This window comes from Neovison vison, chromosome 4, assembly GCF_020171115.1.
Source record: "Neovison vison isolate M4711 chromosome 4, ASM_NN_V1, whole genome shotgun sequence".
Classification (NCBI taxonomy): Eukaryota; Metazoa; Chordata; class Mammalia; order Carnivora; family Mustelidae; genus Neogale; species Neogale vison.
Window position 1 is genome coordinate 60,089,176 of NC_058094.1, and position 27,928 is coordinate 60,117,103.

At 36.0% G+C, this 27,928-nt stretch overlaps 1 protein-coding gene across 9 annotated transcripts in view; it reads left to right on the plus strand.

The window, feature by feature from the left end:
* The window catches only part of STAU2 (staufen double-stranded RNA binding protein 2), a 330,383-nt gene that overhangs the window by 159,297 nt on the left and 143,158 nt on the right, over positions 1-27,928 (plus strand). For all 9 annotated transcript variants that reach the window (XM_044245452.1, XM_044245450.1, XM_044245458.1 and 6 more), the window contains one exon: positions 5,165-5,225. In XM_044245452.1, the coding sequence (XP_044101387.1) occupies positions 5,165-5,225 (61 nt within the window). The remainder of the gene's footprint in view (positions 1-5,164; positions 5,226-27,928) is intronic.

The window sequence follows — 27,928 nt, forward strand, 5'->3', positions numbered from 1 at the left end:
TTGAAATCAGATAAAGAACTCTTGTCTTTGTTCTGTTTTTTTTATTTTTTAAATTATTTTGGCTAGTCTGGAGCCTTTGCATTTCCATAGAAATTTTAGAATCAGTCTTTACCAAGAAAAGAAAGAGACAACTGGGAAGTTTTCTTTAGGATTGTGTTGAATATCAGTTTCATGTAAATCAGTATCTTAATATGGAATCTTTCAGTCCATGAACAAGATCTAGCTCTCCATTTATTTAGGTTTTTATAGAAATATCTCACAGCGGTGTTTTGTATGTTTTCATAGAAATACTTTACACAATTTTTATGTTTATCCCTAAGTGGTTCATGTTTTTGGATATATTATTAATGGTATATTTTTAATGATGTTGGTTTTTAAACCAATGACTGTACCATTCAATTTCCAGTTCTTTTCTATTATATAGAAATAAAGTTGGTCTTTATATATTGACCTTGTACTCTGTGACCTAGCTAAACTGAGTAATAAGTTATAACAGTTTATTTTGTAGAGTGTATGGGAATTTCTGCATTGATGACCATATCATCTATGAAGAACGACAGTTTTATTTCTTCCCTTCTAATCTGTATGCTTTTATCTACTTGCCTTGCTTTATTGCTGTGAAAAGAGCATTTGGTACAATGGTGAATAGAAGTAGTTGATTGTTGAATAGGAAAGCAGATATCCTTACCTTGTTCCCCATTGTAGAAGGAAAGTCATCCAGGCTTTCACCTTTATGAATACCATGATGATTGTAGTTTTTTTTCTTTTTAAAGATTTTATTTATTTATTTGACAGAAAGAGATCGCAGGTAGGCAGAGAGAGACAGGAGGAAGCAGGCTCCCTGCAGAGCAGAAAGCCAGATGCGGGGCTCGATCCCAGGACCCTGGGATCATGACCTGAGCCAAAGGCAGAGGCTTTAACCCACTGAGCCACCCAGGCGCCCCTGTAGTTTTTTTTTTTTTTTTTCCATAGATACTCTGTATCAGATTGATATTTCCTTATATTCCTGCTTTATTAAGAGATTGTTGTTGTTGTTTTTTTAACTTGTCAGTACATTTTGAATTTTGCTAAATGCATTCTCTGCATCTGTTGATATGTCATATGATTTTTCTGTTTAATCTGTTGTAATGGTGAATTTCACTGGCAGATTTTTAACTTTGTCCTACAGATTTTGACAAGTTGAGTTTTTATTTTTATTCAGTTCAAGATATGTTTTAATTTTCTTTTTGGCTTCTTTCCAGTCTTGTATTCCTTCTGATTTTCTTTCTGCTTCTTTTATTGTTAGTGTCTCCAGTTATAATTTGGATTGATCCACTTCTTTCAGTTTTATCAATCTTGTTCTGTGTACTTTAAAGCTTTGTGGTTAACATATATATATATAATTAGCATTGTTATGTCTTTTTGGTGACTTGGCCACTTTATTATTATATGATTTCTTTCCTTAGCCTTGATAATCCTTTCCCTGAATTCTGCTTTGTCTGATATTATTATAGCCATCCCAGTTTAAATTTGATTAATGTTTGCATGAGATATTTTTCTGCCATCGTCTTAGTCTATCTGTGTCTTTATACTTAAATTGCTTTTTTTAAGAAAACATAATTGGGTCTTGCTTTTTTTTTTTTTTTTTTAAGATTTTATTTATTTATTTATTTGTCAGAGTGAGCACAGGCAGACAGAGTGGCAGGCAGAGGCAGACGGAGAAGCAGGCTCCCACTGAGCAGGGAGCCTGATGTGGGACACGATCCCAGAATGCCGGGATCATGACCTGAGTCGAAGGCAGCAGCTTAACCAACTGAGCCACCCAGGCGTCCCGGGTCTTGCTTTTTAAAATCTAATTTGAAAGTCTGTCTTTTAGTTGAAGGTTTAGTTGAAGACCATTTACATTTATCGTAGTTATTGATACGGCTGGATTTAAATGTATTGTCTTACTACTTGTTTCTATTTATTCCATTTATTCTTTGTTCACTTTCTTCTCTTTGACCTCTAATATGGTCATACATTTTATTTTTCTATCTGTCTTTGTGACCTATTGCGATTATACTCTGTATGTTTGAGAGACCTCCTATTGTGGTCATACATATTACTTCTTTATATAGTATAAACTCACAATTTATTGTTACTAATTATGCTTTATATAGTCAATTGTCATTTTATGTTGTTGAAATCAGAAAAAATGTCTTATATTTACCCTCATTTTTACCATTTTCAGTACTCCTCATTCATTCGTGTAGATCCATATTCATGAATAATGTTCATTTGTTTAGATTTCTTTCTGGTATTATACTGCTTATAAAACTTACTCTAGAACTACTTGTATTAACAAATCTACTGGAAGTAATTTCTCTTGGTTTTTGTTTGATAAAGAAGTCTTTATTTCATTTTCATTTTTGTAAGTTATTTTTGTCTGGATATAGGATTCTGGGCTTTTTTCTTTCAGTAGGGTAGTCTCCCATATTTATGGTTTCACTGTCCATGGATTCAGTCATCTGCGGCCATCCACAGGTCTGAAAGCTCATCAGAAGATTAATAGTTGCCTAACTCTACATTAGAATGCCTTTGCCATTCACCTCACTTAATCTCATCCTGTAGGCATTTTATCATCTCAAATCATCACAAGAATAGTGAGTATAATACAGTAAGATATTTTGAGAGAAAGATCACATTCATATAACTTCCTATAGTGTTATAATTGTTCTGTTTTATTACTTATTATTGTTAATCTCTTACTGTACCTATTTTATAAATTAAACATGTTGTAGGTGTGTATGTTCAGGAAAAAACATAGTATATATAGGGTTTTGTACTATCTGTGCTATCAGGCGCCTGCTGGGGAACTTGGAATGCATCCCCTGTGGATAAGGGGATCTACTGTACTGAAAAGATCTTGTTTCATTGTCTCTTGACTTGCATAGTTTTTGTTGAAACATCTGCTGTAATTCTTACCTGCTCTTTCCTCTTCATGTTATCTTTTTCCCTTTGAACGCTGTCAGAATTTTCCTTTTTCATTAGTTCTCAGCAGTTTGACTATAATATGTGTAAATATGATTTTTTTTGCTTTATCCTTCTGCCCTCTTGCCTGTTCTTCCTCTCTTCTTCCTCCCTTTCTCCTCTTTTTCTTCCTCCTACTTTCTTCCTCTTTTTGTATTTTTCCTGCTAAGTGGTCTCTGCACGTGGTATCTGTGGATTGTTATAATTTGGCTACTTCATCAAATTCTCAGCTGTTAATTTTTCAAATATTTCTTATTCTTTGTTTCATCTCTTCTGTGGAGCTTCCAGTTACACATTTCTTAGACCATTGGTATTGTTTTGTAGCTCTAGTATCTTTTGTTCCTTTTAAATTTTTACCTTTTTTTTCCTGTGCCTCAGTTTGAATAATTTCTATTGATTTATCTGCAGTTTTAGTGAATATTTCTTCATCTGTGTCCATGTGTTAATAACATCAGCATTAATTTTCATCTGTGACTGTCCCCCAAGATTTCCAATCGCTTTTGTTCTATAGTTTCTATTTCTCTGTTGAATTTTCCCATATGTTTAAACATGTTGTCTGTGATTACATTATGTACATTACATATATTAAATCTTCTAACCGGCTAATCTTAGGTATTGTAAAATTTATTTCCTATAATTCTGACCTCTGGGTCCTGTTTTGTTGAGTTCTTTATTCTCACAATGGGTAATTCTTACAATTTTGGTTGTCTTAAAATTTTTGAATAAGTAATGGACATTTTATATTGAAAAATTGTTGAGCCTGAGTTGAACAGTATTTATGTTGAGAAATAGGCATGTCTTTTCTGTCAGACTGTTAATTCTGGAGGGTGTAGATGGTGCTATCAATCCTGTCAGTAGTTGAGCTCATTTTGAGTTTTGTTGTTGCTCTCATCACTACTGACTTCAAATCCCTTCAGCAGTGGTGTGCTATTATCTGTGTTTTGTGTGGGGTGAGGTTTGGGGAGGATTTTGTCCTCAATGTTTCTGCTCTGCCCTCAGGTTTCAGCAGTCCCTCTTCACTGTCCCAAGGGGTGAGGTATATCTGCATGCTCTGTAGTCAGCTGTTGTGCTTATTACTGATCATGAGAGTATGGTGGGTGTGGGGACACAGTTCTTGATTTTCTTTCCCAGACTCATTCTCAAGCAGATTGTGTGCCTGAGTCTCAGAGGTGGGTGCCTGAGAATCTGCATTCTTCTGATCTGCCTCCTCTTCCCTTCTCTACTGTGACTTAATACCTTGTTCCACTTTCCTCAAACTTCTAACCTCCCTCAGGCAGCTTTCTTCTCATTTTGATCTCCTCTTCACAGAGAATGTGTATGTGGGGTCTTTTCGGGCTTTCCATTGACACTCACCAGCATTTATGAGCATTTACTCCTCTTCTGTCCTTTCACAGTGGTATACTATTTGCCAGGATTATATTTTGTGTTTATATCTAGAGTTTATTTTTCCATTTGAACTTTAACATCTGATAGTGTAAATATAAAAGCTGATTATAATAGGAAATATGACTTTGTTCCCCTGTAGTACTTTATATCAATAAGACCAGCTCCACACAACCAGTTAAAGTCACTTATTAATTTGACTAAAATACTTACTACTTCAAAATACCTTGGCTTCTCCGAATATATTTTTATAACAGGCAGATCAAATGGCATGACAAAAGTCAGGATATTATAAGTTTTACTTAAAGTTTGGGCTTAGTTTTCAATCTTCTGTATATGTCATTAGCAGTATTTCATGACCCTTCTTAGAGCTTTCAGAGAACAATTTCCATTGTTGATTAGACTTCAGAAACCATAAAACCCTTTGAGTTACTTTAGCACTTGTGATGATTATTATTTACTGTTTAAGAATTGTTTGCTTTTTAACCATCTAGATAGAGCCTATGTTGTATATACTACATGTATCGACTGTGAGGCTTTCTTTATTACTTAAATTATAAATTTAGATGAACAGATAAAAGCAGAAGAAGATATAAGAATAGATTTGCACATAGGAAAGGAAGAATGTTACTGTTCATATTAATTACTTTTGTGTCCATGGTCCTGGGTTTAAAGAGGGAGAGAATAAATAATCATGCGAGAGACTTTTGCCTTTGCTTAATTGGCTAGTTAACTTTTTTCTTTTCGCATAAATCTGTTTCTCTGAATTTAAACAATTGGCTTAATCTTTCAGACAGGGGAAAACAAAGGATGGAGTGGTCCAAAGGCTGGGTTTCCTGAACCAACAAATAACAGTAAGTTTTCACTTTCATGTTGACTACATTTGGTGTTTGTCAGTGGTTCAGTGATTAGACTGGCACTGGATATTTATTGGATCTATTTGGGCTTGAGATGTTGTGGTAGAGACAAGGAAGTCATGGTATATGATTTCCTGGAGCTGACGGAAGACACAAGCACTCATATTCTTAGCATGGTTTAGTCATTGCAAACTAAGTACCGTTTACTCTACATGGTGAGGATCTAATTTTTTAAAGCTGTTTTTATTGCATCATTGTTATAATATGAAAGAATCAAGAAAGTAAAACAATTATCTATAAACCCATTATACTCTAAAATCAACTGTTTGAAGATGAAATCAGAGAGGGAGACAAACTGAATAGGAGTACAAATACTGAACAGGAGACAAAGTACTGAGGATTGCTGGGGTGGGGGAGGATAGGGAGATGGGGTAAAAGGGTGATGGACATTAAGGAGGGCTTGGGATATACTGAGCACTGGTTAGTATATAAGACTGAATGAATCACTAAACTCTACCTCTGAAACTAATAATGCACTATGTGTTAAGTAATTAAATTAAAAAAATAAAATCAACTGTATCCCATTTCAGTTCTTTTTATGTACACACATATTTTTATATAATTATCTTGTACTGTGTTGTTTTCATTTAACACAGTAATAAGCATTTTCACATTGTGCTGATTTGTTAGAATGTTTACTGTTTTATTTAAGTCGCTAATTGAAATATGATAAATGTGAGAAATTTTATTCCAAATATAGTGTTATCAGACACTTGAAAATCCCTTCAGTTTATTTCTTTTCTCAGAGGTACATGATCAAACTGTTATGCATTGGAAGCACAAGCATCTTTCTTTAACTTCCTCCCACCTCTCCCAAAAAGCATCTGTTTTCCCTGACGTCACCATTTTACTATACATCAGTAAAACAAATACCCAGCCAGTGAAGACCCTCTGAAATGAAGTCTTCAGTGAAGCCAAATTTATCTCATGTCTAACTCTGTTTCTCTTCCTTGTAACCTGTAGAAACTGACTAAGCTTAATTATGTAAATGATTGTAATGAAGAGTGTTCTTTGATATTAACATCTTATCTCTTGATGTAAAATGAAATCAGTAACAAACTTTAATCAAAGTGTGCTTATGAGAATTGCATTCTTGGATCATCAAAACTAGCTTCTTGAAAAGAATATTTCAGTGAGGTCATGGTATTCATGAGTTACTTTCTGGGAATAATTTAAATAAAGGATTCTGAGCCTTTGGTCTATATATATCTAAGAATGATGAATGTGATAGGTTTAGCGTATAGCCCAAAGGAAAAAAAATAGAATCAGGGCAGGATTCTCAGAGAGTTTGTGCTTAATTCCTTTGATATTTGAGTATATCAGTTTATAATTACTTGGTAGGGGAATATAAGAAACATTAAATTGATTTTAGTTTTTTGTAAAATACTTGGCACGGTACCTGTTTCCTAGTAACTACATAATGAATGTTGATTTTCTTTCATGCCTTTTCCCTCCCTTTTTAAATAAAAATTACATAATTCTATGTAGTCTTATCAAAAATTCCATTTTTACACTTTTTGATTTTTTTTTTAAAGATTTATTTATTTAGGCAGAGGGAGCAGGGTAGACGGGGAAGGGGAGAGAGAATTTCAAGCAGACTCCCTACTGAGCCTAGAGCCTGACATGGGGCTCCATCTCATAGGCTTGAGATCAGACCTGAGCTGAAACCCAAAGTTGGATTCTCAACTGACTATGCCACTGGGGTGCCCCCATTTCTTACACTTTTAGTCTGTCAGATGTTTTTTAATGCACCAGGTGACCAATGTATATGTAGTTTATATTTTAGTAGTTACTTTTGGCATTAGATATTTTTTCAAAGAATATAAACTTTATGCTTTTGAATATAGAAGTCAGATAGTTTTAGCATGAAATCACAGTATAAATAACCTACAAACTCTTATCATTTTTTAAAAAAAGATTTTATTTATTTATTAGACAGACAGAGATCACAAGTAGGCAGAGAGGCAGGCAGAGAGAGAAGGAAGCAGACTCCCTGCTGAGCAGAGAGCCCGATGCAGGGTTCCATACCATACCATACCAGGTCCCTGGGATCATGACCTGAGCCGAAGGTAGAGGCTTTAACCCAGTGAGCCACCCAGGTGCCCCCAAACTCTATCATTTAACAATGATATTTTGCCTCTTAGCTTTGATTTTTTTTTTTTTTAACTTGCTAAAGGATTTTGGAGCTTATTTGTTAGTTGGGGAAGAGATAATACAAAGAGGCCAGTGAGTTTCAGTGATCAGAAATTTGTAAGAATGCATGAAAGATTTGCTTTAGACATAATGTTAGAAGGGATAAAGCTATTCGGAGCCAGCTTGAAACTTAACTAAACTGTTAACACTTTAGAACTTCCTTCAGTTTCCAGTAGTTCAAGTTGAGAATTTGAAAGAAAGATATGATCCCTCAGCCCTTCCAGACTGTGAGAGGTGACAAAGCCAAAGCCTGGGTTCTTCCGTCTGAACACTGCGTGGTCTCTGCCTCAGGTTATCACAGAGGATGACGGCAGCCCTGCTCTGAAATGTAACTGTTTTACTCCCTGATGGCTGGTTCTCTCTAGCAGCTCTCCAGTGTCCTCTGGAGCCAACTCCTAGCTACTTAAATAAAACATTAGCAAAACATTTGTTTCTTAGCAATTGATCATTCAAGTGATGAATCCATTAGCTGAAAATTAAATTTGTGTATTATGGTAACATTAATGTTAAATTCTTTTTACTTAATTCCTTAAGTTTGAAATTCTGCCCTAACTAGTTTCTGTCTGATGAAGAATACCTGTGTTTAGAGTTTTGCAGGCAAAGATGAGAGTAGGCATCTTTTGGGATGGCGCATGTGGGGGAAGACAAGAATTCAAAGTTGTCCCTGTTGGCTGCCACGCTGGCATATTTTCTAACCTTGAGCAGCTTGTTTCATGTCTTCTGATTCAATGAGCTCTGTTAAGAGTTATGCATACCAGGGACGCCTGGGTGGCTCAGTTGGCTGCCTTCGGCTCAGGTCATGATCCCAGCATCCTGGGATCGAGTCCCATATTGGGCTCCTTGCTCGGCAGAGAGCTCGCTTCTCCCTCTGCCTCTGCCTGCCATTCTGTCTGCCTGTGCTCACTCTCTCTGACAAATAAATAAAATCTTAAAAAAAAAAAAAGAGTTATGCATACCAGTTTATAATGCTGAGTATCTTTAATAATCTAACATTTGTAAAATGATTAACCATTCTTGAATAACATCTGCAAAGGTAACATACTACTTTGTAAAAAGTAGAATGTTATCATAAAGTGACTCTCTGTATTATTTTCTTTATTAAACTCTATATTACTTTATAAATTATAGTTAGCTAACCATTGTTTGGATAAATATTGTGAAATTAACTTGGAACCATAGTGTACAAAAATTAAATGCAGAGAATGCAGAATTGGAAAGGAGAAAAAAAATTTTAACCTGGCATAGCTAGCACCTAACTCTAAGTAGACAAAAAAAGTTAATGTACATGTGCATTTAATTTTTGAAGTGCAAGACATTTTTTTAAAGATTACAGTTATAAGAAACTGCTAACAATTACAACTAAAAAAAATGGTTTAAATGGTTTTGCAAGTGATTGTGATTGCATAGCCTGACTCCTGGCTTGATTGCCTGCAGATTTAAAATATGGACCTAATTTTTGAATGCTTCTCAGGCTTTCTTCATTCTGCTGAATTGCAGCAAAAGGTAGACTGACTGTTCTATGTGTTTTTACTCTTTAAATCACTGTCATAGTCATGTTGAAGTGCGAGAACACATAACTGTGATATGAGGTTTGTGTTAAATGTAGCATGGGGCAATTTTATGCTTGGCATACACATAAAAAGCTAGATTTTTACAGATGAATGACTAACAAGTTTTTTAAAAGATCATGCATTTTAAAGATCTACTGACGGCTCATGGAAAACTTTGTAAAATATTTAGATACCGTTCAGTTGATAATATCTTTTATTTTGTATTCACATTCCATGTTTTTTATTAATAGAGGGTTTTACTGAAAAACAGGTTCATTGTTTCTTAAAGGTGAACTCTAGCTTAATTCAAAATTGGACTAAGCTCAAAGGTATTCACTGGTATGTGCTGAATCCACCCACTAAAAGATTATTTGAAGGCATTTTTCACATAAATATTTTTCCGTTAACCTTTTAAAAAGTTTTATTTAGCCTCTGTGAAATATGCTGGCTCTTCTGGGTTCATTAGAGATGACCCAGGACAAATACTTTTGGGATGGGATAGAATTCTTATTGACCTTTTCAGTATCATAGTTGACTTGCCAAAATTTTTGTCACTTTCTGTCATATTCTTATATTGTTAAACTTAAACATCCTGAAGCCAGGAAGCCAGACTATCCCAGTGACATGACTTAAGATAAATTGTAGGCTTGCTTCCCATATGCTGTGTACGTATTTAGAACCTCTACTTTTTCGTACGGGTGTGTGTGAGGGTTGTACTTTTAATTTAAGAAAACACACTAATAGATTCTTTAAGTGTTTTGGGAGTGTCCCCGAACAATTTACTTTTGTGCCTCGCGTAACAAAACCACTTTGTAATGAGACAATTAAGTTAGTTGGATTTAAATATTAAACAAAGTGATCATGTTAATTATTTATTTAGACATAAATCCTACATTGGAAATCTAAGCGTGTAGCTGACTTAGCTATCTACTTCTAAAAGACTGTTAGGTTGTTTGCGCCCTGGCTAGTTTTCTGAACGAAGTCCTATCCCGTGAATATAGGCCGGTTGAACTGGCAGCTGGCAGCAAGACCGACACATGCTCATTGCCTGTGCTCTTGTACTTGGTGAGACTGCAGGGGGAAGTGCTGGTCCTCTCCTGAGCAAGGGAAGACAGATTCAAATGTTCCAGAAAGACTGTCTCCCTCTTTTCCATGGGTGGCTATGTTGGGCTTGGCTAAGTGATGAGAAGCCTTTTTATTACTTGGGCTGGGATTCTTTTGTCTTGCCCATTGACTCTAGGGAGAAGAGAAGCAGCATTAAGCTTGCTTCTGTTACAGCCATACAAGTTGAGTTTGTAGTTAAAGGCACATTCATTTATGGAAAAGAATCTGAAACTAGAATGAAAGTCTTTAATTAGATTAACATAGTATATTTTTCTGAAATATTCTTAGGAAAGATTGAATTTAAATTTTCATGAATTTAAAAACTGATTTGACTCAATTTTTAGACAAAAAGTGTCAGATACATGGTTTTTAAGAAAGGCTGCCATATGAATAGTCATAAAGATGCTTTTATTGATTGCAGTATGAGTTTTTTTTTTTAAGTGTAAAAGCAAAGGATGAAAGCTTGAAGAAAAAAAGAGATGGATATAAGTACATAGAGGGCACGGCTTGCATGGAGCACTGGGTGTGGTGAAAAAATAATACTGTTTTTCTGAAAATAAATAAATTGAAAAAAAAACTAAAAGTGAATTCATGAAGCAGCGTAAGAAAATAAAAAGGCAAATGATAAAGAGTGTAAATTGCAGCATATATAGCAACAGAATAAATAAACACAAAGGACACAAATAGGCTAATAAAAATAAATTTAAAATATGTATATATATTTTAAAGATTTTATTTATTTATTTGTTAGAGAGAGAGAGAGAGAGAAAGAGCACAAGCTACTTCTCTTGTAGAGGAAGAAGCAGGCTCCCTCTGAGTGAGGAGCCTGATGTGGGACTCTCCCAGGACATGGGTATCATGACCTGAGCTGGCAGCAGCTGCTTAACTGACTGAACCACCACCCAGGCACCGCCCCCGAAAAGTATATTTATTTATTTATTTAAAAAATGTTTTTATTTATTTATTTGACAGACAGAGATCATTAGCAGGCAGAGAGGCAGACAGAGAGAGAGAGGGCTAAGCAGGCTCCCTGCTGCGCAGAGAGCCCGATGTGGGGCTCGATCCTACGACCCTGGGATCATGACCTGAGCTGAAGGCAGAGGCTTTAACCCACTGAGCCACCCAGACACCCCAAAAAAGTATATTTAAAATACTCAGAGGGCTGGGGCGCCTGGGTGGCTCAGATGATTGGGTATCTGCCTTCAGCTCAGGTCATGATCTCCAGGTCCTGGGAATAAGCCCCATGTTGGGACTCCCAGCTCATCAGGGAGTCTACTTCTTCTCTGTCTGCCTCGCCCCCTGCTTTTGCTCTCTTTCTCTCAAGTGAATAAATGAAATCTTTAAAAATAACAACAACAAACAACAACAACAACAACAAAAAAAACCCAAACCACTCATGGGGTGCTTAGCTGGCTCAGTTGGTTAAGTATTTGACTTCAGCTCAGGTCATGATCTTGGGGTCCTGGGATCAAGCCCTATGTCAGGCTCTGTGTATAGCGGGCAGTCTGTTTGAGAATTCTCTCTCTCCCTCTCTGCCCCCCACCCGAATAATGAATCTTTAAAAACAAGACAAAAGGAGTCACAAACGTTGGCCTGAATTGTTCAATGTGTTGAATTTAAACATGGAGTATGTATTAAAGAGCTAGGGCAGTAGTTACCTATATACTGAAATCCACTTCAGGAAGCTATTATGGCTTTTATTTCTAATTTTAATATTTATTTATTTATTTATAAAGAGAGAGAAAGAGAGAGAGAGTGGTGGGGAGGGGCAAGGGCAGGGAGAGAGAATCTCAAGCAGACTGTCACCGGCATGGAGCCCAACCCCGGGCTTGATCTTATGACTCTGATGACCTGAGCTGAAATTGAGTCGGACACTTAACTGATTCAATCCAGGTACCTCTCTGACTTTTTTTTTTTTTTTTTTAAAGAAGAGAAAACGTATAGTTTTCTAAAGTGATGAATGAAATTTTAATTTTAGATATTTGTTCTGGAAATCTGAAATATATGCTCTTCTCGGAACTCTATGGGGATCAAAAGGTGTCTAAAGCTATCATTTTCATAACTGGAAGAGAGCTTATAATGCCACATAGGTGAAAGTTTCCCAGAGATTGAAAGTTGAAGTACTAATATACCCACTTAACTGATTTTTTCTGTTTTTTCTACAATAAGCAGAAGGAGGAAATCAGGTTAATGCTTATAATTACTTATTTATCAGCTTATCTAGAAAGATGGAGTTTTATAAATCCAGTGTGGTGTATTACAGTTTGCCAAGAAATGTTAAACTTGTGTATTATTATCTTTAAAGAAAAAACACAACTTAACACATAAAGCATTTAACACATTTAAGTTATAAAGTTGATAATATAATAAACATTTGTGAACCCACCACTCAATTTAAGAATAAGAATATTACAGATATCCTTACCTCCACATTTTCCTCTTTCATATCCCTTGGCCTCCCATGCCTCTCCACGACAGAGGTGACCAGTTCATCTGCATTTTATATGTAGTCCTTTATCCTGTATTCCATAGTTTCACCGAATAAGTATGAGTCCTTAACAGTATTTGTTTAGTTTGCTTTTTTTTTTAAACTTTAGAAAGATGGTATTCTTTCTAAGCTTTATTCTCCCACTTATTGTAATTTAAGATTAATTTGTTACATTATTGTGTTTCATCCATTATGTGATTATTGATCCAAATTTGAGTTATTTTCAGGATTTTATTATTATTAACAGTAAAACTATGAACATTTTTAAATCTTTCTCCTGGTGCACATGTCTAAGAGTTTGAGGGATCACATCTGCCAGTGGAATTTATATATTATAGGGCATATGTACATTCAGATTTATAAAAACACCAGTTGTTTTGTAATGGGAGATCCTGAGTGCCCTTCAAAGTATCTACTTCTCCACACTTTAGAAATAGACATTTAAAAAATCTTTTACCTTTGATTTCATTTTCAATGATGAATTTAGTTGAAGTTTAGTTCCAATTCAATTATATCATTAATCTTATTTTTCTTTTTAGTTTTTTTACAATGGATAAAAATAAATAATGCCAAAAAAGTAAAAAGTCTTCCCCACTTTTGTTCTCATTCACACAATTTTTACCCTGTCTCCCAAGCAAGTTAACTTATGTTTGGTTTCTTTTGTACTGTTCCAGAATCTTCCTATACATATACAAGCAAATTCAAGTATGTATTATTATATCCCCCAGCATTCCAGACACACAGTTGTACAATTTTCTCTTTTCACTTAACAATATGTCCTGAAGAGCCTTTCATATTGATATGCATAGGACTTTTTAAAATTATTTAACTAGTTCCTAACTGATGGGCATTTAGATGGTTTATGTTATTTTTCTATTATAAATTATCCTGTTGTGTAAAACCTCATACATATATCATTTTACGTGTGTGTTAGTGTATTTGTTAAGTAAATTCCTACAAGTGGAATTACTAAGTCAAAGAATATGAAAACGTATACATTTTGATAGATGTAGCCAGGCTATACTCAGTAGAGATTTAACAATTTACATTCCTACCAGCATTATATGAGATTTCCTGTTTCCCCCCAGCTTTAGAAACACAATGTGCTGTCAAACTCCTGGATCTGTGCCAATCTGATAGTTGAAATATGGTATTCAGTATAGTTTTATTTTGCATTTCTCCTATTGTGAATGAAATTAATGAGATTAATTATATTTTTGTATGTTTATGAGCCATTTCAATACTTTTTATGTTAGTGGTGTCATAACTAGTGCTCATTTTAAAGTTAGATGTTGGTCTTCTTTCTAATTTGATTACAGAGTGTGTGTGTATGTGCCTTTATAATAGGACTTGCCAATATTTTTTTTTTACATTTCTTTTTTTTCCAATTTATTTATTTTCAGAAAAACAGTATTCATTATTTTTTCACCACACCCAGTGCTCCATGCAAGCTGTGCCCTCTATAATACCCACCACCTAGTACCCCAACCTCCCACCCACCCGCCACTTCAAACCCCTCAGATTGTTTTTCAGAGTCCATAGTCTCTCATGGTTCACCTCCCCTTCCAATTTACCCAAAAGCACATACCCTCCCCAATGTCCATAACCCTACCCCCCTTCTCCCAACACCCCTCCCCCCAGCAACCCACAGTTTGTTTCGTGAGATTAAGAGTCACTTATGGTTTGTTTCCCTCCCTATCCCATCTTGTTTCATGGATTCTTCTCCTACCCACTTAAGCCCCCATGTTGCATCACCACTTCCTCATATCAGGGAGATCATATGATAGTTGTCTTTCTCCTCTTGACTTATTTCGCTAAGCATGATACGCTCTAGTTCCATCCATGTTGTCGCAAATGGCAAGATTTCGTTTCTTTTGATGGCTGCATAGTATTCCATTGTGTATATATACCACATCTTCTTTATCCATTCATCTGTTGATGGACATCTAGGTTCTTTCCATAGTTTGGCTATTGTGGACATTGCTGCTATAAACATTCGGGTGCACGTGCCCCTTTGGATCACTACGTTTGTATCTTTAGGGTAAATTCCCAGTAGTGCAATTGCTGGGTCATAGGGCAGTTCTATTTTCAACATTTTGAGGAACCTCCGTGCTGTTTTCCAGAGTGGTTGCACCAGCTTGCATTCCCACCAACAGTGTAGGGGAGGGTTCCCCTTTCTCCGCATCCTCGCCAGCATCTGTCATTTCCTGATTTGTTGATTTTAGCCATTCTGACTGGTGTGAGGTGATATCTCATTGTGGTTTTGATTTGTATTTCCCTGATGCCGAGTGATATGGAGCACTTTTTCATGTGGGACTTGCCAATATTTTTCAAGTTCTCTTTGTTTATGGTGAAATCTTCTTTTAAAGTTTGGTATTCTTTTTAGTATATTTGCATGGTCTTTCTTTTATAGTCCATATAGAACTTGTAATCTTAACATAGTTAATAATGCCTTCCCCACTGTGAAATTATAAAAAAATTCTCCTACATTATCTTTTGGAACTTTTATAATAAGTTTCTTTTTTTTGTCTTTAAATCTGTGGTCCATCTGGGATTTATACTGCAAGTATGGCTTCGATTTTAATCCCCATGGCGTTGATACTTTACCGTTATCATATACTAAGATTCTGTATTTGGTTTTGTTCGGACTTTCTGTTCTCTTCATTTGACTGTCCATGCACCGATTTTAATCATTATATCATTATTGTGTTTTAACATGAATCAATTTAAAACTCCATTTATTTAAAACAAATATGAACAGAGAAGTGCTTGATCCATGATCTTTCAGCACATACTACATGGAGTACATGTAATTGGAAAGATAAAAATTCCCTTGACATGAGAAGTAAAAGGAGTAAGAGTAGTCAAAACATTGACTAAAGGGGTGCCTGGTAGGCTCAGTGGGTTAAGCCTCTGCCTTCAGCTCAGGTCATGATCCCAGGGTCCTGGGATCGAGACCCGCATCGGGCTCTCTGCTCGGCAGGGGGCCTGCTTCCCTTCCTCTCTTTCTGCCTGCCCCTCTGCCTGCTTGTGATCTCTGTCTGTCAAATAAATAAATAAAATCTTAAAAAAAAAAAAAAAACATCGACTAAAAACAAGGAAGGAAGAGGCAACTGTATGCTTGAGGGCTGTTAGGTTTAAGATTCAGGAAGGCAGTGGTGATAGTCTCCCTAAAACTTCTGCATACAACAGATGTGGCATTTATTCTTTCATTTATTCAGAAAGTGTCTCTTGACTGCATGGTACTCTTTTTGGTATTATTGGTGATTGCAATAACATTTTTTAGATTTTATTTATTTATGTATCAGAGAGAGAGGGCGAGAGAGCAAGCACAGGCAGACAGAGTGGCAGGCAGAGGCAGAGGGAGAAGCAGGCTCCCTGCAGAGCAAGGAGCCCGATGCGGGACTCGATCCCAGGACGCTGGGATCATGACCTGAGCCGAAGGCAGCGGCTCAACCAACTGAGCCACCCAGGCGTCCCGCAATAACATTTTTTAAAGTTGAAACTGCTTCTTGGAAAGCTAATCAATCTAAAAGATAAACATGGTTAACCACCCCTCCCCAAGGGAAAAGGAGGGAAGACTTAAAAAAATAAGTGCAGTCTAGGGAAGAAAACCCAATTGTTTTGATTTAAAAATAAATCATGAGAGCATAGTACCTGACATCGTAATTTCATTTGAACAAATGAAAAGAATATGGTGGTTTTACTTTTCCCCCACTGTATTGGTTGTCTTAGTTACCATTTAGAACTGTGCTTCTCAGCTTGGTGTTGCTCTCCATCAATATAAAAATAGGTGTCGTTATTGGTATTTCAATAACCTAATAGAAATATTGCATTCTTTCATAGTAGATTTATTGCTTTGAATTAGAAATGTATCTCGGAATTTCTATCTCAAGTTGTTCTGAATCTCAGATTGGCATTCTTTGGTAGAAAAAACCAGAAGATGATTTATTATCCTAAATATTACCCTAAATAAATACAATCTGTCTTAAAGGCAGATCCTTGAGCTATGGTATGCGTAGAAGAAAAAGAATACAAGCAGTCTGAAGTGTGAAAAGTTTGGAGAATGTCCAACCTCTCATTTTACAAACTGGATAATTGAGGCTTGGGTGATATATTAGTTTGCTTGAGGGATAGTAAGTTAGATAGAGGTAGTAAAGACTTAAACTTGTATCTTCTGATTCCAAGGTCCACCTTTGCCACTATACAACATGTTTATTTCCATATATATCACTTGCTAATAAAGAAATACTGAATAAAGCTTTTTCTAAGAACTTCCACTAAAATTAAGTATGCATTTTCTTGAAAGAATGTTTTATATATCACGTACCAGAATCTTTTTTAAAGAACATTTAGGATGTTTCATAACATGGAAAATGTCCAAACTATTGTTTCAGATACCAGTTTGATATTTGGGTGGATCATGTAAAAACACTAAAATGGCTGAGAAAGCATGTGAAATGTTTATTTTAACAATGGAACAGCCATCTGCATTACATGATTTTTCTTAAGACTTAAAAAACTTCAGTAATAGTCCATTTTAAAAAACACTCAACAGGCTTTTTGGGTGATGTTATTCAAGTGTATTGTTTTATTCCAAGCTTTCTGGTTTGTGTTAAGATGATTCATAGGCTTTTAGAGCTGAAAGAGATTTTCAAGTTCCTTTAGTCTAATTCATTTTACAGATCAAGAGAGCAAGGTAAAGAGGCTATCTGCTGCTGCAATTCAAACTCAGATAGGCAGGCTTCAGTCTAGTACATTTACCACCATGCTATTGTCTTGTCTTTGTTACTCTTTGTGCTAATACAAAATGTTAGACTATTTTTAAATTTTCTTTTTTTTTTCAAAAGATTTTTTTAAAGCAGATTTAGATTTTACAACAAAATTGCGAGGAGGGTACAGAAAGTTCCTGTATATCCTCCATCCCCACACATGCACAGCCTTCCCCATTTTCCCTGTCACTCACCAGAATGGTTCATTTGTCACGAAGGATGAACCTCCATCAATACATCATAGTCACTCAAAGCCCATAGTTTACCGTAGGCTTCACTCATGGTGTTGTACATTTTACAGGTTTGGACAGATGTCTAATGGTATATATCCATCATTACAATATCATACAGAATATTTTCACTGCCCTAAAAGTCCTCTGTGCTTTGCCTGTTCATCTCTTCCTCTCTACCCCAAGCTACCAATCTTTTAATCGTCTGTAGTTTTTGCTTTTCCAGAGTATCATGCAGTCAGAGTCATAGATACATATTCTTTTAAGATTGGCTTCTTTTGGGCACCTGGGTGACTCAGTTGGTTAAGCGGCTGCCTTTTGCTTAGGTCATGATCCTGGAGTCCTGGGATTGAGTCCTGCATCAGGCTCCCAGCTCCATGGGGAGTCCGCTTCTCCATCTGACCTTCTCCCTTCTCATGCTCTCTCTCAAATAAATAAGTAAAATCTTAAAAAAAAAAAAAAGATTGGCTTCTTTCACATAGCAATAAGCATTTAAGATTCTTCCACGTCTTTTCATGACTTGGTAGGTCATTTCTTTTTAGTGCTGAATAGTATTCCATTGTCTGGATGTATCACGATTTATCCAGTCACCTACTGAGGGACATCTTGGTTGCTTCCACATTTTTCCAATTAATGGTAAAGCTGCTGTGAACATTTGTATGCAGGTTTTCGTGTAGACATAATTTTTAACTCCCTTGAATACCAAGAAGCACAATTGCTGGATTGTGTGGTAGGAGTACTGTCTTCTGGAGTGGCTGTACCATTTTGCATTCCCACCACCAAGGAGTGGGAACTCCTGTAACTCCATGTCCACATCAGTATTTAGCAGTGGTGTCAGTATTCTGGATTTTGGCCATTCTACTAGGTAGGTAGTGGTATTTCATTTTTTATTTTTATTTATATTTCCTATAATATGGAGCATCTTTTTATATGGTTATTTGCCATGTGAATATATTCTGTTTTTTGTTTGTTTGTTTTTTTTTCCCCCAATCTGTGTATCTTCTTTGGTGAGGTGTCTCTTAAGGTCTTTGGCCTATTTTTTTTTTTTAAGATTTTATTTATTTATCAGAGAGAGAGGGCGAGAGAGCAAGCACAGGCAGACAGAATGGCAGGCAGAGGCAGAGGGAGAAGCAGGCTCCCTGCCGAGCAAGGAGCCCGACGCGGGACTTGATCCCCGGACGCTGGGATCATGACCTGTTTGTTAATTGGGTTATTGTTGAGTTTTTAGAGTTCTTTGTATATTTTGGATAAAAGTCCTTCATCAAATGTGTATTTTGCAAATACTTTTTCCCAGTCTGTGACTTGCCTTATAATTTTTTTTACTGTTGTCTTTTTTTCTGGGGGGGGGCAGAAGTTTTTAATTTTAACGAAGTCTGGCTTATCAATTGTTTTTTCATGGATCTTGTTTTAGTGTATAATGACAAAGGCATTACCATACTCAAGGTCATCTCGATTTTCTTCTGTATTATCTTCTGGAAGTTTTTCATTTTACATTTGGGTCTACTGATTTTGTGAAAGGTGTAAAGTCTGTGTCTAATTAATTTTTGTGTGTATGGATATCCAGTTCTAACACCATCTGTCAGTTGAAGAGACTGTCTTTGCTCCACTGTACTGCCTTTGTTCCTTTGTCAAAAATGAATTGGCTATACTTATGGGGGTTTATTTCTGGGCTCTCTCTTTTGTTTCTTTAATCTGTTTGTTCTTTCACTGATACCACATTGTCTTGATTACTATAGCTCTCTAGTGAGTCTTGAAATTGAGTAACATCAGTCCTCCAACTTTGTTCTTCATGTTCAATATTGTATTGGCTATTTTGGGGGCTTTTGCCTCTCCATATAAACTTTAGAATCAGTTTGTCAGTATTCATTAATAACTTGTTGGGATTTTGATTGTGATAGCATTGAATTTATTGGTCAAGTTGGAAAGAACTGACATACTGACAATATTGAGTCTTCCTATCCATGAACATGGACTATCTCTCCATTTATTTAGTTCTCTTTGATTTTTTTTCTTCAGGGTTTTATAGCTTTCTTCATAGAGAGGTTGTACATGTTTTGTTAGATTTATACCTAAGAATGTTATTTTTGGGGTGCTAATATACGTGGTATTTTTTTTATTCAGTTAGCAACTATATAGTATGTTATAGTTTTTGATGTATTATGTTTTTAATTTCAAATTCCACTTGTTTATTATTAGTATATGGGACATTTACTAATTTTTTCTCATTTAAATTCAATTACTTAACATACAGTGTATCATTAGTTTCAGATATACAGTTCATTTATTCATCAATTGCATATAATACCCAGCACTCATCACATCATGTGCCCTCCCTAATGCCTGTCACCCAGTTACCCCATCCCCCCACCCACCTCCTATTTATTATTTTTAAATTAAATTTTATGTATTTTTTAATTGTGGCTAAAAGCATGTTATCCATGAGATCTGCCTTTTCAACAGATTTTTAATGAACTTTTTAGTATTGTTAACTGTAAGCACAATGTTGTATAGCAAATCTCTAGAACTTTTTCACTGTGCATGACTGAAGTTTTGTACTCATTGAACAGCAACTCCCCATTTTTCCTTCTTCCCAGTCCTTGGCAGTGACCATTCTACTTTCTGTTCTCTGTGAGTGTGACTACTTTAGATACCATATGTATGTGGGATCATGTAATATTTGTCTTTCTCTGTCTGGCTTATGTCACTTAGTATAATGTTCTCAAGGTTCATGCGTGTTATTACATACAGGATTTCCTTCTTTCTATGGCTAAATAATATTCTGCTGTATGTATACACCATTCTTCTTTATCCATTAATTCACTGATAGAGATTAGATTATTTCTACTTTTTGCTGTTGTGAATAAAGCGGCAGTGAACATGAGAATGCAAATTCTCTTTCAGATCTTGTTTTCGGTTCTTTTGGATAAATACCCAGTTGTGGGGTTGCTGTTTCATGTGGTAGTTCTTTTTATAATTTTTTGAGTTATCTCCATACTTTTTTCCATTATGGGTGCCCTATTTTACATTCCTACTAATTGCATACAAGGGTTCAGATTTCTTCACATCCTCATTAATATTTCTTTTTTTTTCTTTTATGTAATGGCCATCCTACTAGGGGTGAGGTGATGCCTCATTAACATTTTGATTTGCATTTCTTTGATCATTGGAGATGTCAGGCATCTTTTAATATACCTGTTGGCCATTCGTATGTCTTCTTTGGAGAAATATCTGTTCAAATCCTTCCCCTGCATATTTTTAAACCAGATTATTAGTCTTTTTGTTGTTGAGTTGTAGGAGTTCTTTATATATTTTGAGTATTTACCCCCTTATAAGATACATGGTTTGCAAATATTTTCTCCCATCCCATAAGTTGCCTTTTCACTCTGTTGATGGTTTCCTTCTCTGTACAGAAGATTTTCAGTTTTAAATAGTCCCACTTGGGTCTATTTTTGCATTTTTTGCCTGTGCTTTGGTATCATATTTAAGAAATCATTGCCTGGATTTTATGTTTAAATCTTTAATCCACTTTGAGTTGATTTTGTGTGTGTGTGTGTGTGTGTATGGTGTAAAGTAAGGGTCCAGTATCATTCCTTTGGTTCTGGATATCCAGTTTGCCCAACACCATTTGTTGAATGTGTTGTGTTTTCCTCATTGGGTATTCTTGACACCATTGTGAAAGATTACTTGACCAAATATATGAGAATTTATTTCTGGACTTTCTGTTCTGTTCTATTGGTCTATATATCCATTTTTATGCCAGTCCCCAGAGTTTTGATTACTTTAGCTTTGTAATGTTTCAGAATCAGGAAGTGTGGTGTCCTTAGCTTGGTTCTTCTTTCTCAAGATTGATTTGCCTATCTTATAGTTCCATATGAATTTTAAGGTTTTTTTCTTGTAAAAAGAGCCAGTGGTATTTAGATAAGGATTGTATCAAATCTATAGATGGTTTTGGCAGTATGGGCATTTTAATAATATTAAATTTAATAATTCACAATTATGAATAATCTAAATATTGTATTTTTTCTGCTATTATAAGTGGATTGTTTTCCTAATATCCTTTTCAGATAGCTTGTTTGTGTATAGAAATCCAAACTGATTTTTGTGTGTTGACTTCATGTCCTGCTGTTTTGCTGTGTTTATGTATAAGTTCTAACAGTTTGTGGAATCTCTCATGTTTTATGCAGGTAAGATCATAAAATCTGTGACCAGATGTAATTTTACTTCTTTATTTACAGTTTGAATGCTTTCTATTTCTTTTTCTTGCCTAATTGCTCTGGTTAGAACTTCTAATATTTATTGAATAGATGTATCAAAATGGGGATCCTTGTCTTGATCTTATTCTTAGGTGAAAAGCTGAACTATTTTTGTGAGTTTTTTTCTCTTGCAGTATGAAGCCTCTGATGTCACCTCTCTCAGAGGAAGGAGTCTTTAGCATGTATGTGGTCAAATGGGATGACAGTAGATTTAGTAGGGCTCTATTTTACTCTCTGTCTGATCTCTGTTAAGCTTTCTGCCTTTGTTGATTTAACACTCAGCTGCTGGATTCCACTAATTGCTGGCAGATAGCCCTGTTGTTTTCTTGGGATGTAAATTGCTGCAAGTCTGATCCAATTACATTTGGATCCCTTTTCAGAATATTTTTTGAGGCCAGTATTTCAGGTTTTGACCCCAAGAGCACTCTTCATGTCTGTCTCTTTCCCTGGTTCTTTCTGGGAAACTGACAGGTTTACAGTATAGCTTCCTGCTGCTTTCATGGTTAGCAGACTCCTGTGGATTGCTAACCACCAAAATCTCCAGTGTTTTCAAGAGTGCTCGTAGGCTTAAACTTTCCCATAATCCATTTCAAATAGAGTAATTTCATTTGAGAGAGCTCTACAGCTTTGTTATAGACTACCTCACGTCCTGGGCATAATTTCTTGAGTCAGTGCTCTGGAGTGAGAATGGGGAGTTGTCACAGATAAGTTGTCACTTATCTGAGAGTGATACCCCTGCTTTATGACCAGAGTGTTGGGCAGGGGAGGTAGACTCTGTTGCCCTTAGCTTGCCTTTCCTGACATGAATCTCGCTCCTCTGAGCAAGCTGAGGGAGGGATGTCAGTTCCCATGTTTTTTTCAGCCTGCTGTGCTTTTGTAGAGCCTTCACTGGATGAGCGGGGGCTGGATGGAAGAAGGGATTGCCCAGTTTCATGTGTGTATGTATGTGAGGAATTTAGCTTTTTCAGCTTACAGCTAGGGGAAATGAAATATTCTGGTAGTCTGCCCTTCCTGATAAAATGCATATTCCTTTTCTTAGGAGCAAGAGAGCCCCCACCACCATCTTCTTAGCTGTGTATGGGGGAGGAAATGGGTCATGACTCAAATGCCACAGATTCTTGTTTTTACCAAGATTTGATAGATTTTCTTGATCAGTGACTTAGTATAATGACTTCTGATGCAGAACCTGGAGTTACGCTAAGTGTCCCATGGTCTCTACAAGACTGACCTCCCTTCAGATACCAGCAGCTATTGGATGGTTTCTAGGACCACTCTCACTTCTGACCAACTATTTATAAATTCACGGCTTTTCATGGCCCTTTAAATTTGATAATTCACTAGAATGATTTACAGAATCCAGGAAAGTTCTATACTTAAGATTATGATATTTTTATAGCAGAATGGATATAAATCAGAACCAGCCAAGATATGTATAGGGTGAGATATGGGAGGCTCCTAAACACAAAGCTACCAGTCCCTTTCTCATGAAGTCAGGGTACATCATCCTTCCTTACGCATCATGTGTAATATGCACAGAGTATTGGCAGCCAGGGGGGCTCACTCAAGTTTTCAGATTGCCCAGAATTTTTATGAGGTTTCATTTTATAGGCATAACTGATTGAATCATTCATTGGCCAGGAAGTTGATACCAGTCTCCAGCTCTCTCCTTTCTCAGAAATTGGGCTGATATAATTTGATTCAAAGCTCTAACCATCTAATCACATAGTTGGTTTTTCTGACATGGCCATCACCCATCTTGAATCATTTTGTTAGCATAAACTCTGATGTGGTCCAAGGGGTCCCCCATGAATAACAAAAGAAATTCCAAGGGTTTAGAGGCTACCTCCTAAGAACTGGGGACAGAGTCTAGCCAATTTTTTTATTACATTGGAAAATGTCTTATTTGCTGTATGCACTTAGAACAATTTCCAGAAACTTAAGAAAGTTATTTTAAATTAATAGTTTTCAGTTATGGTTGTTTGATGGGGGTGGGTTAATAGATATCCTCATGTCCTCTTTTGGAAATAGAATGCCTTGCTCTTTTTTTTTTATTAGTATTTGATTAATATTTATAAGAAAAACTTCCTTATCCTTAACTTTTAACTTGCCTATCTCATAATACTTGGAGTTTCTTTTAGACAGCATATAATTGGGTCATATTTTTTAATCTACTGTGCCATTCTCCTTTTAATTTGTATATTTAGGTCATTTATATTTAATATAATTATTGGTATGTTAGGGTTTAAATCTGCCATTTTATTTTTCCTATCCTTTTTTGTTGTTGTTGTTTTCTTGCCTCCTATGGGTTACTTGATCACTCTTTAGAATTCCAGTTTGATTATCTAGACTACTTTTGAGTGTATCTCATTATATAGCCTTTTCTTTTTAGTGGTAACCTTAGGTATTACTTTATATAACTTATCATAATGTTGTTTACTAATATAGTTATTTTATACTTTAGAACAAAATATAGAAATCTTCCCTTTTTATCCACTTACCTTTCTTATTTATACTTGTCCTAAGTATGTTCTCTCTATATGTACATATATACCTACTTTTATTTATTTATTTGGTAGGCTCCATGCCCAATGTGGGGCTTGAACTCATGACCCTGAGATTGAGAGTCACGTGCTCTGCTGTCTAAGCCAGCCCAGGCACTCAGCCTGGTGCCTGTCCTCTTTTACATTTAGACTGACATCAGATCGTAGTATAATTTTTGCTTTGTATAAAAAAAAATTAAAAAAAAAAAACTCAAGAAGAGATATTCTAGTATATTTACCCATATTATTTGATTACCATGTTTCTTCTTCTTTCTTTATGTTCTGCGGTTCCTTCTTTCTTTGTTTCCTTTCTGCTAGAGGATTTGGTGTAGCCTTTCTTTTAGGGTGAGTTTACTGGTGAAAATTGTCTTAGTTTTCTTGTATCTGAGAATGTTTTTTTCTGAATATAGAATTTTTTTTTAAGATTTTATTTATTTATTTGACAGGCAGAGATCACAAATAGGCAGAGAGGTAGGCAGAGAGAGAACAGAGAGCCTGATGTGGGGCTTGATCCCAGGATCCTGGGATCATGACCTGAGCTGAAGGCAGAGACTTTAACCCACTGAGCCAGCCAGGCACCCCTGGATATAGAATTCTGAATCAACAGTACTTCCACTCCCCTCAGCACTTGATGAATATTGTGCTTTTTCGTTTTGGCACCCCTGATTTAGGATGAGAATCTACTGTCGTTTGAATTGTTTTTCTCAGGTTAAGTTTTGCTTTTTTTCTGCCTGCTTTCAAGATTCCTTTTCTTTGTCTTTAGTTTTTGGAAGTTTGTTTTTTTTTTTTTTTAAGATTTTATTTATTCATTTGACAGATAGAGATCACAAGTAGGCAGAGAGGCAGGCAGAGAGAGAGAGAGAGAGAGAGAGAGAGGAGGAAGCAGGCTCCCTGCAGAACAGAGAGCCCAATGTGGGACTTGATCCCAGGATCCTGAGATCATGACCTGAGCTGAAGGCGGAGGCTTAACCCACTGAGCCACCCAGGTGCTCTGGAAGTTTAATTACGATGTGTTTTATTGTGGATTTCTTTATGTTTTGCCCACTTGGAGTTCACACAGCATTTTGAATTTGTGAGGTTTTTGACTCTTGCCAATTTCAGGCATTTTCAGCCATTATTTCTTCAGTGCTTTTTTCAGCCCTGCCCTCTTCCTAATCCTTGTAGTCTCACTAATCCTTGAGTAGTCTCACTAATCCTTGAGTTATTCATTATTCATTTTTTCCAGTTTTTTTTTCCTCTGTTGTTTGTATTGGGTAATTTCTATCTTTTTAACTTCCACTTCACTAATTCTTTCTTCTGTTCCCTCCAATCAGCCATTGAAACCATCCACTCAGATTTTTATTTCAATTACTACGTATTTTAGTTCCAAAATTGTCACTTGGTTCTCCTTTTTATCTTCCATTTCTTTTCTGAGACTTTCTATTTGCTAAACCTTTTTGTTTTATAGTTGTTTCAAGCATGTTTCTACTTGCTAAAATTTTTATTAGATTATTCTAAAATCTCTGTCCTCTCAATATTTGCATCTTTGGATTTTTTTTCTATTCAATTTGAGATATTCATGGTTCTTGATATCATTTGCAAGTTTTGACTGAAATTTGGACATTTTCATATGATACTTGTGAGACTATTACTCTTTTATAAACCTGTTTCTAGTGGTGTGCGGGGGGGGGGTGCCACTTGGCCTGTGAATGAGGGGTGCCACCTTGTTATTGTTAGTTGCAGGTACAAGCCCAGTTTACCCCTTTTACCTATAGTGATACCCAAGGTGGGAGACTCTTTATTATTGATGGATAGGCTGTGAATTCTGGCTGCACATGATCTTCATAGATACCTCAGTGGAAATGATCCTTTTACTACTAGTTGATGATTAAAGTCCTCATTCTCTGCAGTTTCTTCTTTCATCCTAAAGCTGTGCTTTTTCTATTATGTTAACCTAATACTTGAAGTTACTTTCTCACAACAAAATTATGATGCTGGCTGAGCACATTATTTTTCAATGTCTTCCCAAAGGGTAGTTTCACAAGAGGAATTTTTTTTTTTAAAGTAATTTCTGCCTGGCTCCTGTGTCTGTCTTTTCTATTATTATGCTACTTGAGTGAGACTCTGGTTCATTGAGCCTAGAGAATAAGTTTGAAATGAAAAACAGGAGACACCTCATATTAAGTTTATCTTGACAGTTTCTTTTCTCTGTTCTGGTTTTAGAATATTTCAGGACTCATTTGCACAGAACTTGAACTTACAGATGCAAAGAATAATAGCTCTGGGTTTTATATTTGTTTGTTTGTTTTACTGATTGAATGGTAGTTACACATGCTGACCCCAAAGCCAGATGCCTAGTTTCAGTCCCAAGGCTTGCCACTTACCAGCTGTAACTTTGAGAGGTCACCCTGACCTTGCTGTGCCTTGGGCCCTTCGACCGTAAAAATGGAGATAATCATAATTCCTGTGACAGAGGGTCATTGTGAGGATTACTGAGGTAATACATGCAAAGCCTGCTTTCCAGTAAAGACTGTGTGAGTTTTAGCTATAATTATTATTGTTTTATGAGCTATCTGGAACAGATGCTTGGGGTGCTAGTAGGGGAACAATGGGATGCAATGTAGAGGGTTTTTGCAATAGACAGCTGTTTAAGTATGTGTTTCTTCCTGCTGAGAGATTGGTCATTTGTATCATATGGAGGGATATAATCCATTGTTGGGGCGATGGGGTTTGGTGGGGGCTTTTTTTTTTTGCAGTTTTAGGGAAGTAGTCACTGATGGATTTTGTGTGTGTGTGAAGAAAGATGACTAATGATCTTTATTTTATAAGCAACATTTTAACCCTATTTAAATGACACATAATTGAACGTGGCTCATTATCTTCACAAGTTGCTCTCAAACTTCTTTTTTACCCTAACAGTTTTGTCTTACTCAATAGAAATATTCACAGTTCTATCTTACTGAAAATGTTGAGCCTTGAGCAGCTTCTACATAAGCCAACTGAGACCATCTTTATTTTTAAGGTGAATTGTAGATTTATTCATCATAGTCAGGTCCTTATCCTTTGTCATTATATATTTTTAAATTTTCTTTTTTCAAGAAAAAATAACAGTTCAGCTCCTGGGTTTGAAAACTCTTGACTAGCCCCTTTCCTTGGCTAAGATAGTGTACATTAGTGCAGTGGAACAAGCTTTCCAAAGGCATTTCCCAATTTATTTGAAATTTGTTTTTTAAAAAATTCAAAAGCACTTTTTTTTTTTTTGCTATTATTGTTTTTAGGTTTTTAAAGGAAACTTATCATTTACCATTTTGTTGTTTCCCTCCACTGCATTATACTACTGAAATAATGAAGGCACAATCCCCCTGAGGTTTGCAGGGTTCTGTTTCATGGCTTTCTGTCAGGACTCTCCCCTAGGATTCCACCTTTTGTGATTAGGGCTGCACTAAGCACTTTTCCCTCTTGGTACTATGCTCACCAGAAGACTTTCATATCTTGCCAACAAGTTCTGCCAGTAATTTAATAAATATGCAT